Source organism: Choloepus didactylus, chromosome 17, assembly GCF_015220235.1.
Source record: "Choloepus didactylus isolate mChoDid1 chromosome 17, mChoDid1.pri, whole genome shotgun sequence".
NCBI lineage: Eukaryota > Metazoa > Chordata > Mammalia > Pilosa > Megalonychidae > Choloepus > Choloepus didactylus.
This window is the reverse complement of record NC_051323.1, coordinates 17,861,893-17,876,066: the sequence shown is the minus strand read 5'-3', so window position 1 is coordinate 17,876,066 and position 14,174 is coordinate 17,861,893. Positions and strand designations below refer to the sequence as shown.

At 54.6% G+C, this 14,174-nt stretch overlaps 1 protein-coding gene across 1 annotated transcript in view; it reads left to right on the top strand.

Annotated features, from left to right (window-relative positions):
- The first annotated feature begins 6,214 nt into the window (after positions 1 to 6,214).
- The window catches only part of TET3 (tet methylcytosine dioxygenase 3), a 119,288-nt gene continuing 111,328 nt past the window's right edge, over positions 6,215 to 14,174 (top strand). The window contains 2 exon segments of the mRNA XM_037806418.1: positions 6,215 to 6,397; positions 7,256 to 7,975. Of these exon segments, the coding sequence (XP_037662346.1) occupies positions 7,673 to 7,975 (303 nt within the window). The 5' untranslated portion in view covers positions 6,215 to 6,397; positions 7,256 to 7,672.

Below are 14,174 nucleotides of genomic sequence, written 5' to 3'. Positions count from 1 at the left end.
GGGACAAAAACATATGAAAACGAGATAATGGGACATGCCAGCTGAAGCTGAAGCAGTCCTTTATAGAGCTGTTCTACTTGTTCTATAAAGCTCTTGCACTGCTCTCACCAGATTCTTTGGATTTGTAGTTCAAGAATTTCACCATTTTCATGTATATTTTCTAAAGTTCACTCATCATCACCTTTTTTTTTTTTTTTTTTTAAACAAGTTTCTTTTTAAAAGGCTGGCCTTGTTGGAAGATTTGATGTGAGATTTTTAACCAAAGCATAGGATCTGGTCCCAGCCATTGCCCCACCTGAACCCCAGACCCCTAATGCACTGCTTCCTGGGTCTCTCTGGGGCGTGTTCCATGTTGACCTCACTCATCAACCTGATTCTCCTCTGGGCCCCCTGGCTCTCCCATCTACCCTGTTGCTCTTCTAGAAACCTCCTTTCAGTCCCAATCAAACCACATCCTGTTGATTTGACTCCCTAAGTCTCTCTCCAGTACTTCTCTCCATCCCTACCTCCACTACCCCAATGGAGATCATCATGTTTCTGCCACAGCCCTCCAGCTGGCCTCCCTGCTTCCATGCTGACACTCCACTGTAACACATTTCCATACTGCAGCCAGCACTGAGCAAGCTGCAGTCCCTGTGCACGGCCCAGTGAATGGGACAGACCCAGGCACTCACCCAACCTCGGGAGGCCATCAAATCTTCCTGGACTGTCACCTGAGTTTAAACAGGAAGAATAAGTGGGAATTATTGGCAAAAAAAAAAAAAAAAAAAAAAAAAAAAAAGGCAGGAAACACCTCTGTCTGAACAGTTGTGCTGTTTTTAAAAGTTTGCTTTACTAGGCAGGCCCCTGGTGTCACATTTCTCCTGGGTTCTTTCCTTTGCTAGATTTCTTTCTCTATTTCCAAATTTACAAATTAAAAATTTACAAATTAATTTCTATTGAGTTAGCTCCACTGCCACTGACCTCTTTCCCATGCTTTCCTCAACTTAGATTTCTTTCAGCATAGTCTAAATCTCTGAACCTTCTCTAGAACAAGGAGTGACAGCCCATTAGAGTGGGAATCTCCAAGATATGTCCCCTGGAGAAAGAAACACCCTGGAATTAGGCAGAACTAATTGCACTTACATACACCTCAAACACACACACACACACACCTTACACACACAGACACATACCCCTCCTGCCCCCCACATGTGTGTTAGACATTAGTGCTGTTCACTAAATATTTCAATTCTCCTTCCAGGTACATGGGGAATTGCATTTAGTGCACTTTTCTGCCCCCCCTCCCCTTGTGACTTGCTTTGGCCAATGAAATGGGAGCAGACATAATGTGTGTCACTTCCAGGTAAAAGCTTTAAGAATCAGCTCTCGATTTGCCCCACCCCCTTTTCTTCCCTTCAGGGTTGAGAAAGTATGTGTCCAGTTTGCAGCAGCCTGGGTCCCTGAAAGAGCTCCCAATGACCTACAATGGGCATATTGCATGACAGAGAATTAAACCTTTGCTATGTTAAAGCACTGGGATTTGGGTATGTTTATCACTGCAACACAGCCTAACTGATCCTTACTGGCACACCCCGTGGACCAATATTTTGGGGGTAGTGAGGCCTTTCTTCCAGTTGGCAATTCAGCAACTTGGGTCCCTGAGTCAAAAAAGTCCCATCCTCCTGCCCAGCTGACCTTAGGTTGCAAGATTTCCAGGTTATTTCACCTCTCTCCCATTATGAAGAGGATCCTTTAATTCACCCTGCAAGTAAAATAGTCTACTTGATTCAACCTAAATCCAAAATACAGACACAAAAATAGTTATAAAACACCACAGCAATTGCTGAGCTATTCAAAAGCACAGTCTAGATATCCTACGCATGTCTGACAGCAGTCCACCAATGAATCTCCTTTTTCCCAAAAGCAAAATGCTAACTTCTGCCCCATATCAGCCCTAACTGTGGCAGACTGATTTCAGAGTCCAGGATCATAGGCCTGATTCTGCCACCTAGTAGTGACTGACCCTGAGCCCCAGTTTCTTTATCTATAAAATGGTGATAAGAATAATAATTTGAGAAAAACTATGTCATAGGAAGAAAAGGAAAGTAACATTTGCAGATTTGTTGTATTAGGGGCTCTGTGCAGACAGAACAATGATGTGTGTGGAAGTCCTTTAAAAAGGGAAAATGCTATGCAAATAGTAGCTGATAAATATTTTTAACATATACATGACCAAAGAAGAAATACATCCGATATCAAATAAACTCCCTGTGCCCTCAATCTTTAAAACCTAGGCCAAGTGTGGACATCTGTATGTATTTATGCTTCTACCAAAGCTCCCAAGTTACAAATCTTATTTTTCAAATAGGACAAATTACTTCTTAGTTAAAAAGAAGGAGCCGGACCAAGCACTTCCGATGAGGTTAGTCACATTCAGCCATTTTCAGGTTCAGCAAACACCCAGCAGTGTTGGTTCCACGCTGTGATTCCCCAAAGAACCACATGGGCACAACCCATTATCTTCCTGTCCCCTTGCCTTACTTCGCCCGGTGCTGATTCAACGTCAGTTCATCAAGAGAGCTGGAAGCTTCCTTATTCCCCGGCCCCACCTCCATCCCCATCCGGGGAAATGCCCCCCACCCCTTCCACAGTCCCTGGAGTCCTGGATTCCTCCCCTTGCCCAGGGATTTCCCTCGCTAGCCCTCGGGGCAGCTGCGCAGCCAAGTTCTGACCTCAGGGGAGCAGTTGCCTAAAAGGGGCCCCGCCCCAGCCCCTGGCGGCTGGACCGGCCTCGCCAGCCTGCAAAAGACGCCTGCTTCGGGCTCCCTCCCCTGAGCGCCCGGGGGCTTGGTTCTGGCCTCTGCCTTGGTGCTGAACTCGCTTCTTGCTGCTTCCTCTAGTCCACTGCTGCTCAAACTTGAGTGCGCGTCACCTGAAGGGCTGGTCAAAACAAGTCTCTGACTGGTGACTGGTAGGTCTGAGGTGAGGCTCTAGAGCGTGTGTTTCTAACCAGGTCCCAGGCGATAGCGACGCTGCTGGTCCCGTCTAGTCTAACGCTGCTCGGATGCCGAGAGGGTTGCCCCCCACACCTCCATGCCCACCCCTGCTGCTCTCCCACGCGCCCCAAGTGCTGTGAGGAGGGAATGATCTCTGCAGCACCCGGGAAGTCGGGACCTGAGGAATTGGGGCTTTATCTTGGGGCACCCCTGAAAGGTTTGTGCAGGTGGGAAAGCAGGCAGGAAAGAGCCTCGGAAGCCGGCGGGTCCCCGGCATTACTGGAATATTTCATTGGTCAGGGCTGTCTGATCTCATTTCTGATTGGGCACTAGGTCTAGGGTTTCAAAAGTGAAAAGCTGGGGTCCCAGCCCTGCAGGAGCTCATAGCCACTGGGAGAGAACTGTGCAGCGACAATGCTGGGAAGAGAACTGTTAGTGTGGAGAGAGCGAGAGCGCCGCACCTCTGCGGAACCTGCCTGAGGAGCCGGAGAAGGCTTCACGGAACACCCGACATTTATGCCGAGACTTGTGGGAATGGGGCAGGGAGAAGGGGCGGCTGGGAGGTGCGGACTTGGAAGGGTTTTCTCCAGGGCAAGAATGAGCAACGGGATTGCTGAAGTGAAAGGTTGCACAGTTAGAAGTGGATGGGGATGCCTCACCAGACAGGCGTCAGGCCTGGGCCCGGTTTCCCTCTCACCTCTCTGGCTGCTCCTTCTTTATCTCCTTTGCCAGGCCCTTGTTTGCAGCTTGTCCCCCACATACTGGTGTTCTCTGAGGTTCTGTCCTGGCTGCCTTTTCCTCTCACGCTCCATGTCTACTCCTGGTGAGCTCCTTCACACCTGAGCCCTCACCTACTGTCTGCTCACCGAGGAAGCCCACATCTGTGTTTCCAATCCAGGCCTATGCCCCTCAGCTCCACACCAGTCCACAGGGATGTCCACTCCAGCCATTTACTGGGCCAACCCATTCTTCATCAGCATTCCATGAGAGGGTCATCTCACAGAAGCCTTCTGACTTGGGTATCTAGGTGGATGCTGGGGCCACTCGCCAAGACAGAATATGGGAGGAAAGGGAAATGGGCTCAAATTCTGATCCCACAACTTAGTAGCTCAGTGACCTTGGACAATCTGTTTTCTTCTCTGTAAAATGGATTTAATAAAAGGTTGTCCTGTGGATTAAACAATAATAATAGCCTATTTCAGCACTTTACTTGGTCACAGGGCTAGCAAGTGGCAGAGCCAGGTCTGGGACCCAGAGTTTTCTGACTCCAAAGTCATCTTCTTCTCCTCATTGCCACACTGTCTTTCTGAGATTGAGTAACAAATAGGAAAATGCTTATGGTATAATGTTAAGTGAAAAAAAAAGGACAACAAAATGCATAATCAGCAGGAGTACAACCATATTATATATATTTACATATATATTTATAAAGAAGACTAATCTATATAGCACATGGTTAAATGTGGTTGTGTTTGGGTGATGTGTTTCTTCTAATTTTTGTATTTTTCACATTTTCTTTAATATACATTATTTTTATTAAAATAAAATAGTGTAAACTGTTAAAAATTACTACATTCAAAACAATTACAAGTTCACAACCTGTTCTCATGTTTGCTTGAAACTTACACTCTATTAGTATTTCTCCTCAGTTCTGGGAGAAACTCTTCAGACCTCTCAAAGCATGGGAGGAAGTATTTAACCTCAGCCATGTTCACCGGCTCACCCCACAGCTGACAACCTGGTCACGGAGCATGCTGTCAAAATCAGGCCTGCCAGGAGGAAATTCCAGACAATCTCGGCTTTTCCTACTGCCTAGGGCTGCTTTCTGGACAGCGCTACTTGAGATCAGTTACGTTTTTTTTCCCCCTTCTAAATAGCCGGCCGAATGCTCTTTTCCCAGTTCTGGCTGAGTTGTTCACTTCAGCCCGGCGGGGAAGCCTGCCAGGTACCTGGCTCCGTAAGCACCACCCAAACTGGTCTGTCCAGTCCGCCCCGTGGCTGTTTCTGCCAGGACTTGCCTGTGTGTGTGTGTGTGTGTGTGTGTGTGTGTGTGTGTGTGTGTGTGTGTGTGTCCCACCCTTCTCCCCAGCAACCCAGGTAGGTGGTGGAAGGCAGCTGCGGACAGCTTGGCAGTCAGACCAGATGGGTGGAGCTGAATTAATCTAACCTGGAATTTCAACTTGGCCTGCACAACAGGTGAGGGAAAAAAAGCAGCAGAGAGAACAGGCACTTTGGCAACTTGGAAATATTCTCGTGCTTTGCCCCTTGCCCCCTGCCTGGAACACAGCCCGGGGTGACTTTTTAAAGTCTCTGCGCCGGCTCTTAGGGACTCGATTGCGCCGCGGCCCCCTCGGAGGCTTCCCGAGCCCCTCCTGAACGCTGTCCTCCTTGGTTACCCTTCGCGACGCGCCCGTTCCCCCTCCTCTGGCAGGCAGGGCGGGGGTATCGGATTAGTCTTTGTTTTCGACGCGAAAGAGCCAAGCGCGACGCGGGGGAGGCTCGCGATGGCAGGGCCTTGGGGTCCCCCTGGGCAGGGCGCTCGTACGTGACCCCCGCGAGGGTGCCCCGCCAGCCGGCCTGCGCGGCCTCTGCCCCTGTGCACCCCTCCCTGCCGCCAGGCGGACTCGGTACGCAGACTCGTTATGTCCCCATTGTCCTGCCTCGGAATGAGCGAGCCGAGGCCGGGTGAAGGGGTCAGCCAGGCCCGGAGTTCAGGGCTCCCGGGGGCGCGCGGGGCCGTCCCGGAGCGCTCGGGCCGGCAGGGAGTGGCAGGAAGTGGGGACACACCGAGGCCGGCTCAGCAGAGGGCCTAGGCTGGGAGGTCCGCGTGCCCCACCCCGCGCGGCCAGCCTCGCCGGCCCGGACTGCCGAGCCGCGGGAGAGCGGGGACGGCTAGACCCAGGGGGGCGGCCGGGTCCCGGGAGGACCGCCGGGCCGCCAGCCGCGGGGGGTGGCCATGGGTAGGGAGGATGGCTCCTGCAGGTGCAGAGGCGCGGCGGCCGCCCGGGCCCAGCCCCCACCCGCTCGCGGGCCGTCGGCCCCGTCCCCTCCCCCTCCGCGGGAACCCTCTCCTCGCACTGCCCGGGGGCCGGCGGCGGGGCTCGGCGGGGCCGCACGTGCGCGCCCTCCCGGGCGGGGGAGTCCCCGGGCGAGCACGTGCCGCGGCGCGCGGGGGGCGGGGAGTCCCGCGGCCGCCTTCATTGCTGCTGCTGCTGCCGCCGCGGCCGCCGCTGCCTCTTCCTTCCTCCTGCGCCGTCCCCTCCTCGGCCCGGGCGGGGGGCTCCGCGCGCCGAGCTCGGCCGGGCCGGGCGCTCCGGGAGGCGGGCGCCCCAGGCGGCGGCGGCGGCCGCGACGGTGGCGGCGGCGCGGGCCGGGAAACTTTGCCCCTTTGTGCGCTCCGCCCCGGAGGCGGCGGGCAGGTCGGTGCAGTCGGTGCCTTTCCGGCTCCGGGGTGGGGGAGGGGCGGCGGGGAGGCGTGGGGGGCCCGGCCCGGGGGGGAGGGGACGGCTCGGGGACCGGCCGGCGGGGGGGACGCTACTTTGTTGCGGGGGACGGGGCTGGGGTGCTGCGGGTCACAGTGTAGCGGAGCCGGGCGGGGGCGGCGGGGCGGGGCGGGGGCTGCGGAGCCGCCGGAGCCGAGCGGCCGAGGCCCCAGAACAAAGGAGCCCGAGCGGCGGCGCGCGCGCGGCCCGGCCCGGCCCGGCCCGCAGCTCGAGCGCGCCCCCCTTCCCGCGCCCCTTTGGCGGCGCGGGGCGCCTTCCTGGGTCCGGCCGGCGGGCGGGGCTCGGGCCCGGGGCGCGGCGCGGCCGGCTATCCCGGGCGCGCCCCCCGCCTCGAGGCCGCCTCCGTGCTGGGGGCGCCCGGGCAGCCTCGCCGAGCCAGGGTCTGAGCAAACTTTATTTTGGAAGCTCTGCTCCCTGGGGGAGGGCCCAGCGGCCTCCCGCGAAGGGCGCGTGTGTGGGAATTTTGGTGAACTCGAACAGGCCCCTGGGGTGGGGGTGGGGCAGAAGGCGACTTTCTTAGAAATCTCACCCCGACCACCCCTTTCCATTTGTTGCCCAGCCCCCCTCGGCCCCCTGTCAGGCCCTAGGCCCCCTCCCTCAGCCAGGGAGCGGGTGCTGGGTTGCACCCTGCCAAAGGCTCTGGGCAGGCCTTACTTTGTGCAAGCCCCTTCTTTTACCCCATTTTCTCTTTTCCCAGAAACAGGAAGAGGTAACAGATGGAAGTTGTCCCTGAGCCCGGGGTGATGTGCTTCCCCTTTCTGTCTCCTTTTTTAGGCAGTGCCTTCTTCATCTTGACCCCAGAAGGACAGACACCAGGAAGAGAAACTCCCCACTCTACCCTGCCCTGGCCACACACCCACCTGCTCACCTCATGCCTGGGTTCCCGGTGGGTGAGGGTGAAGAGCCCGCCCAGCCAAGATGATCCCTTCCCTGGGGGCTGCTGCCAGTGTCCTCTCCTGGGTGCTGGGCCCCAGCAGGTGGGAGAGGGGCCCCCGACTGAGCCCTAGCAGACTGCTGCAGAGGAGGTGAAGAGGGGTTGAGAAGAGGCCCTTGGGTAGACTGAAGCTACTTGCCATCCCCCGGTAGCGTCTTGACTGTTTTAGGAGAGAAAGACCTGTCGGTGGCCTTTGCAAGTGGGAAGCTGGGCCGGGGTTCTGTCCCGGCACCTATGCCCCCATCTCTGGCAGTGCCATGAGCCAGTTTCAGGTGCCCCTGGCTGTCCAGCCGGACTTGCCAGGCCTTTATGACTTCCCGCAGGGCCAGGTGATGGTAGGGGGCTACCAGGGGCATGGGCTCCCAGGGGCGGGGAATGAGCCCCAGCTCCGCGGGGGTGGAGAAGGGCGAAAGAAACGGAAACGGTGCGGTACTTGTGAGCCCTGCCGGCGGCTGGAAAACTGCGGGGCCTGCACCAGCTGTACCAACCGCCGCACGCACCAGATCTGCAAGCTGCGCAAGTGTGAGGTGCTGAAGAAGAAAGCAGGGCTCCTTAAGGAGGTAAGCCGGCCCCTGCTAGGCCCCCCAGTGCCCCCTGCCTTGGGGGCACCAACTTCACAGGGGTCTTCTTAAAGACTCATTGGGTCAAGTCCATTCTCCCTATTTCTGTTCTCTTGGTCCAACTTTGAGACGGGCCATGAACAAGAGTGTAACCAAGGTTGGGAGCCCCCTCTGTGGAACTGAGGGACGCAGCCCGGCTGGGTCTCAGAGAGCTCTGAGCTAACATGTGCCTCTCTGATGCTTGCGTTTGACACAGAGCAGTGATATCCAGCTTTTTCTCTAGCGGTTTCTTGTTCTGCTTGAAGCCTTGAGTGTATTTGGAGGGTGTACCAGTGCTGGGGTGACATGGGCACAGTTGGTGCCGTGTAAAGGACAGAGGCCGATGAATTTGGAAAGAAAGATCTGGTGTGACGGTGTGGTTTTATGCTGCTCTGGTGGAGTGGGATGTTTCTCTTTCCTACACCTTTTATTCGTGCATACCTTCATTATCCCCAGAAAAGTTGCAAGAGGGCTGGTTGAAACTGTGAGATTTTAATGAGAAACCCATAGGTGTGGGTTTGAGTACTTACTGGACTGAGTACTTCTTGAAGCCAAAGACTTCTTGTCTCTGCGTTCTCAGTCTCTTGGCGTGTAGTAGGCACTCAGATACTAACTGAATGAATGAACGATGTGAGTTTGAGGTGCTGTCAACCTCAGAAAGAACTACTCCCTTTACGAGGGGTAGGTGGAAGAGGGAGGGAAGGAGGCATTGGGATGAGGGCAGCAGGGAAAAGTGGAGAGGCAGGGACCCCACCTTGGCCATCTTTCCCTTCCATGCTGGCGACGAGCTGCCTGCTGGAGGTTGGTGGCAGCCGCGACAGCGGAGAGTTGGCAGAAGTAGGAACGAGAGAAGTTGAACGGCTCAGGGAGCAGCGTAGCGGCTGAGGTCGCTCCAGGCAGCGAAACTGGCGCTGGACAGAGACGCTCGAGGCCTGCGCTGCCTGCGGGCTCCCCAAGCCCTGCTACTCGTTTGTCCAAGGACCCAGAGGACTCCGGTCCCCTGTCTGGGAAATGGAGTTGTGCTGGATGGTCTTTGAAGCCCCTTCCAGCTGGCTTGGGAGCCGCCGTGCTTCTCAGGGCTCAGGCACCTGTGGCCGGGATGGGCTGGCGGCGCTTGCTCTCAGTGTTTCTCTGACCACGGAGTGCAGCGCGGTGCCCCGAGCTGGTGGGGCTGTGGGCCCTTGGCCAGGAAGGAAGAGCCGAGTGTTAGGGGCAGGGCAGTGGGTGCTGCTGGCGTGTGTCTGCCCTCACTCACCTCTTGTCCCCTCCCGGTGGAAGCCGCATGTCATGGCCTGGGGATCACAGACTCCGTGCCCTGTTTTCTCCGCCTCTGGTTAAAGCAGACATCTGGATCCCATCTTCTGCAGCAGCCTCCTCAGCCTGGAGACAGTATCTAGCCCCTATATTATGGTGCTGGTGTTGGGGGGAGTTAGCAGCCTGCCTGCCCGGTGCCCTTTGGGGCATTTCTGAAAAGGGGGTAGAATTGGGAGTAGCCTTCAATTGTGAGCGGGAGATCCGGTGTTTCGTGCAAGGAGGACCTGCTCAGTCTACTTTGCAAAGCTTGATTCCTTTGCTTCCTTCTAGCATTCTCTCCCCCACTCCCCCCTTTGTCTCACTCTGTTCCTCTCATAATCAAACCCGGGTGGTGGGGAGGCTGAGCTTTCTGGACTGGCTGTCCCTGGAACCAGCGTCCCTGCCTGCTCTTCCTTTGGCAAGAGACGGCGCAAACCTGAGTGAAGGGGGCCGGGAGCGAGGCCGGGCTCTGCCATCCTGGTGTGTGAACTGCCGTCCCCGGCTGCAGCTGCCGGGTGGTCGTGGTTAAGACGCTGTGGCTCCGGCCTGGCTGAGAGTCAACCCCTCGGAGAGGTGTCTGCCTCCGCGGATGGGGTCCTAGCTGCCTGCCCCTCTAGGGTCCAGCCAGGGTCGGGAAGGTGTGGCCCAATGGCCTTTGGTGTCCCAGGTTAGGGGGCCAGATGTTGATGTGTGGCCCAGTGCTGGCCCAGGACAGAGTCCCCCCAGTGCCTCCCCAGGACAACGGAGTGAATATTTTTCTTTCAGCTATCTTGCTTTGATTTAAAAGCAGTACTTCTTTATTCTAAGGGTAGAATAAAAAAGCAATACTTCTTGATGTCTAAAATGTGCTTTCTTTTATGAAATGAAGATGTTCACAGAAAGTAGATTTACTTACTTCTTAAAGCTTTTACTTTGTAAAATACAAAGATGACAACTAGAGTCTGTCTGCACAATTTTTTTTTTCTGGTCCGTGAATCCTGAAAGCCTGAGACCCACTGTCCAAGCCGAATCTCCTTTCAATGCACGTGCCTCTGGCAAGGTAGCCGAGCCACCCCCGGGAGACTCTTCCTGAGCAAACGAGGACCCTGGCAGCCTTTAATAGACCTTGTGGGGCCATTGGACCAGTTCAATCTGAGTGATTGGGGAGCACGTCCCAGGGAAAGGACAGTGCTGGCTTCTGAGTTTTCTTTGGTTTTGGCTCAGGAGGACGACTTTAGACTTTGGCCCTGAGTGGGGCAGGCACAGCATCCCAGGAGCCTCTCGGAAGTCAGAGTGGCTCCTGGCATGCTTGATGGCTGTGTTTCCTCCTGTCTGTTCAGAGCAGTGCCACTACTCCGGGCTCCCTGTCCTCACTTCCCTCCTGTTCTGGGGACAGTGTTCCATCTCCCGACAGCTGTTTTGTGTCGTCCGATAGGAGGGGGAACGTTATCTTGGGTTTCCTGTCTTCCTCCCACCACCTCACTCTTTTTCCCAGGGACCTTCGGGGGGCGGTGGTGCTCAGCAGCCCCTCGGCTCAGATAAGAAGTTCAGCATTACGAGCCGAGAGCCAGCTCCCCAGAGGGACAGGCCCTCCCAGTGCAGGAGTAGAAGACCACGTCTCTGGGACCTAAAGTGAGGTCGGGGCAGCTTGGCGGTAGCTGTAGCTGACATACCTGAAGAGGTTCCTCCCTGTACTGCCGGCTTCATTCCTAGTCCCGGCAAGTATTGTGGTCCTAGGCTGATGTCGCAGGCTGATGGGCCTCACGATGTTTTTACCTGCCTATGACTTGATGCACAATGAAGAAGGCTGAAAAGTAGGATTTGGGGGGTGCAGAGGTTCAGTAGGACTCAGAACCCAGGCCTTGGGGTCAGACCCCATGGTGCCCCTTATTCCTTGGAGGGAGATAGGTTGACTCTCTGAGCGGTGGTTTTCTCATTTTCAAAAGGTGGGTAGTTCACCTTCCTTGCAGGGTTGTCATGAGGATTACAAGAGATGCAAGATGTCTGGCACATAGAAGGGAATCAGGGTGGGGACAGAACACCCCTGGAATGTCTAGAACATAAACAACCGTGCACCACTTAGTCTCTGAGTTGTCACTGTAAAGGTGCAATACAAGTGAAAGGTTTATCTCCAGATGCCTGCAGGTGGGGGTGGGTTGGGGGCATTGGACACCCCAGATCGAGAAGCCATGGTGGTCCTGTGCTTCACTGAAAAGTTGCCCATAGGTGAGGGAAGTAAATGCTTGATAGAAAGGGCAGGAGAATAACTTCTTTATGGAAAAAAAAAAGCCTGTATAGAGAAATGTATGCATAGGGTTGGAAGCATGACGGAGGGTGGAAAACAAATGAGAGAAATAGAAAGCTGTATGGTGTGAGTGCACTTAGTGGTTGAGCCAGAGCTCAGTGCCAGTTTTGAGACAAGATACCTTGGAATTGGGGCTCCCTCTTGCCTAGCTTGCTGGGGGTTCTGTCTTCTGGAAGATGGAGGCTGTGGGAGGGATGCTTCCAGGCTGGCACCAGGCTGGTTCCCAGCAACAAGGGGAGAACTGATCAGTGAAGGGGAGTGATGGGAATCTTTAGAGAAAGGGACTCATCTCAGTGTCCACAAAACCAGAGAGAAGGCTGGGCAAGGAGATGTGTTTGCCATAAACCTTAGAAAGTTGTATTTCGCACGCAAACAGGTTTTAGCATCATGGCCATAGCCTCTGCAAGGAAATTAGCTGGAAGGATAGGATTGCTTTTTAAAAAGGAAACGCCGACAACAGTGAACACAGGTACCCTAAGGGAGAAGGCGGTGGTGGGACTGGGCCGGGCACAGTCCTGTCCTCTAGCGAGGGCAGATTGTCAGAGGCCACCCTCGCTGCGTGGAAAGGGGGTATGTGGCACGGAAGACAGACTCGAGAGCGGTGTGACCTCCTAGGAGCGTCAGGAAGTCCAGTGGCCAGAATGTGCTGAGGCTGGTGGAAAATAGTCAAGACAATAACAGACTTTTCTATATTCCCAGCAAGAATAAGAAGGAAGGGGTGGGGGTGGGCGCACAACTTCGGAAAGCAAAAGTTAGCGCCAGAGCAAGCTGCCGGGCAACATGCTGGGAGACGCAAAACAGAAGAGATCATAGCGTGTGTGGTTGGGGAAGAAGAGCCGGCTGAGTGCCCTGCCGGAGTCCCCGTCAGTTGTGCTCGTGGGAGGACAGTCCTTACGGAATTAGGGGGAAGGGCCAGGAGGCCAGAGGCAGGGAAGAGGTCCAAGTTTTCAAAGAGATCTAGGACACGATAAGTGTGTACGCCTCACATCCTACATTGGACAGTTCTAGAGCTGACTGAGTCGGTGGTTTGTGGACTAGTGGTGAGCTTTGGTGGCCCCTGTTGTTCTTGACAAAGCAGCCCAGTCAAAGGAATTGATTTGGGTTTCTGCAAATACATGATGGTGTCCCTTGCCAGCTTCTTGGATGTATTAGAGGGCCAGTTTTTGACTTAAAACGCATGCGGAGGGAAAGGCACTAGTATAAAGGTTCTGGTTCAATCTTTTTATCAGCCCTGTGGGCAGGGGTTCCACATTGGGCTCACCTGGGGAGCTTTCAAAAAAAAAAAGAAATACCAGTGCCTGAGTCCCACCCCCCAGAGATTCTGATTTAATTGATCTGGGAGATGGGGGGCGCTGTGAGGTCACGACCAGGCACCTGCCTGGTTTCTGCTTGTACTGTTAAACTCTCTCCTGGGTCGGACGGCACCGGAATGGTCCACAGCCGTTTCCACCTTGCTCCTGAGGGACCCCCAGCAGCGGCCTCACCTGGACCTTGTTAGAAATACAGAAATTCAGGCCCCACCCCAGACCTCCCGAATCAGGATCTGCACTTTAACTAGACCCCCAGGTGACAGATATCTAGCCCTTCTGTGACTGGGAGAGGAGGGGGTGGGGTATGCGGAAGGAGTCAGAAATAAGTCCTGATGAACAGGCAGAGAACCCCAGCTAAAACAAGGCGTCGCCGGTGAAGAATGGGGTGTTAATGCTTCATGGAGACAGAGTTTCTGTTTGGAGTTGATGGAAAAGTTTTGGTAATGGATGGTGCTGATGATAGCACAATATAGTGAATGTAATTAACAGTGGTGAATTGTAGGCTCGAAAGTGATTAAAATGGGAAGCATTAAAAGGAGTTGCCAACAAGGGTCAGCAGTATAAATAACCCAACCCATTTTTCACACTGTCGGCCATGGCACAAGAACCGTTTGAGATTTGTTCCAGGTGTTTTCTTGTTCTTCTGGAGCTCATTTCCTTTTAGTCTAGTGAGTTAGCAATAAAACCCTTTAAGAACTTGTGTGTTTGCTCTCAGGACAGCTAGGAAAGGGGGTCTCAGGAGATGCTGGGTACTCAGCTACCTGGTTTGGGATGTTGGTGCCGCATACACCATAGTAGATGGTGGTTGTGAAAAGAAGGGCACACTCAGAATCGTAGGGTCTCAGGGAAAGAAGCTAGTGTGTCTGGAAGCTTGTGGAGTAGAAGGGGTGGTGGCCTCTTCGTGAGATGTAGTGGGTGTGTCAGATTGTGGGTGGTGATGACGGTAGTGGTGATGCAGCTCTTAAGTTGAATGATAGAACAAGGAGTTAAGCAGATCAGGGCAGGCTGGAACAATGGGCCCCACCAGGCACAATGCCCTTTAAACAGGGTGAATGCAAAGTTCTGCATTTGTCTAAGAAAAAAAAATAGTCAGGCACAAGTAAGGAGCCCTGGCTTCCTAGCAGGTAGGCAGAGCTGGTGTGAGAGCTGAACTTTAAAAGGGGCGTTGACAGCCTGTCCTGAGGAGATCTGTCAGCGTGGTCACGTGCAGACAATTGAAGGAAACAGGGCCTTTCAGCTTGAAAACAAGTATAAGAAGAGCACAGGCTAAATG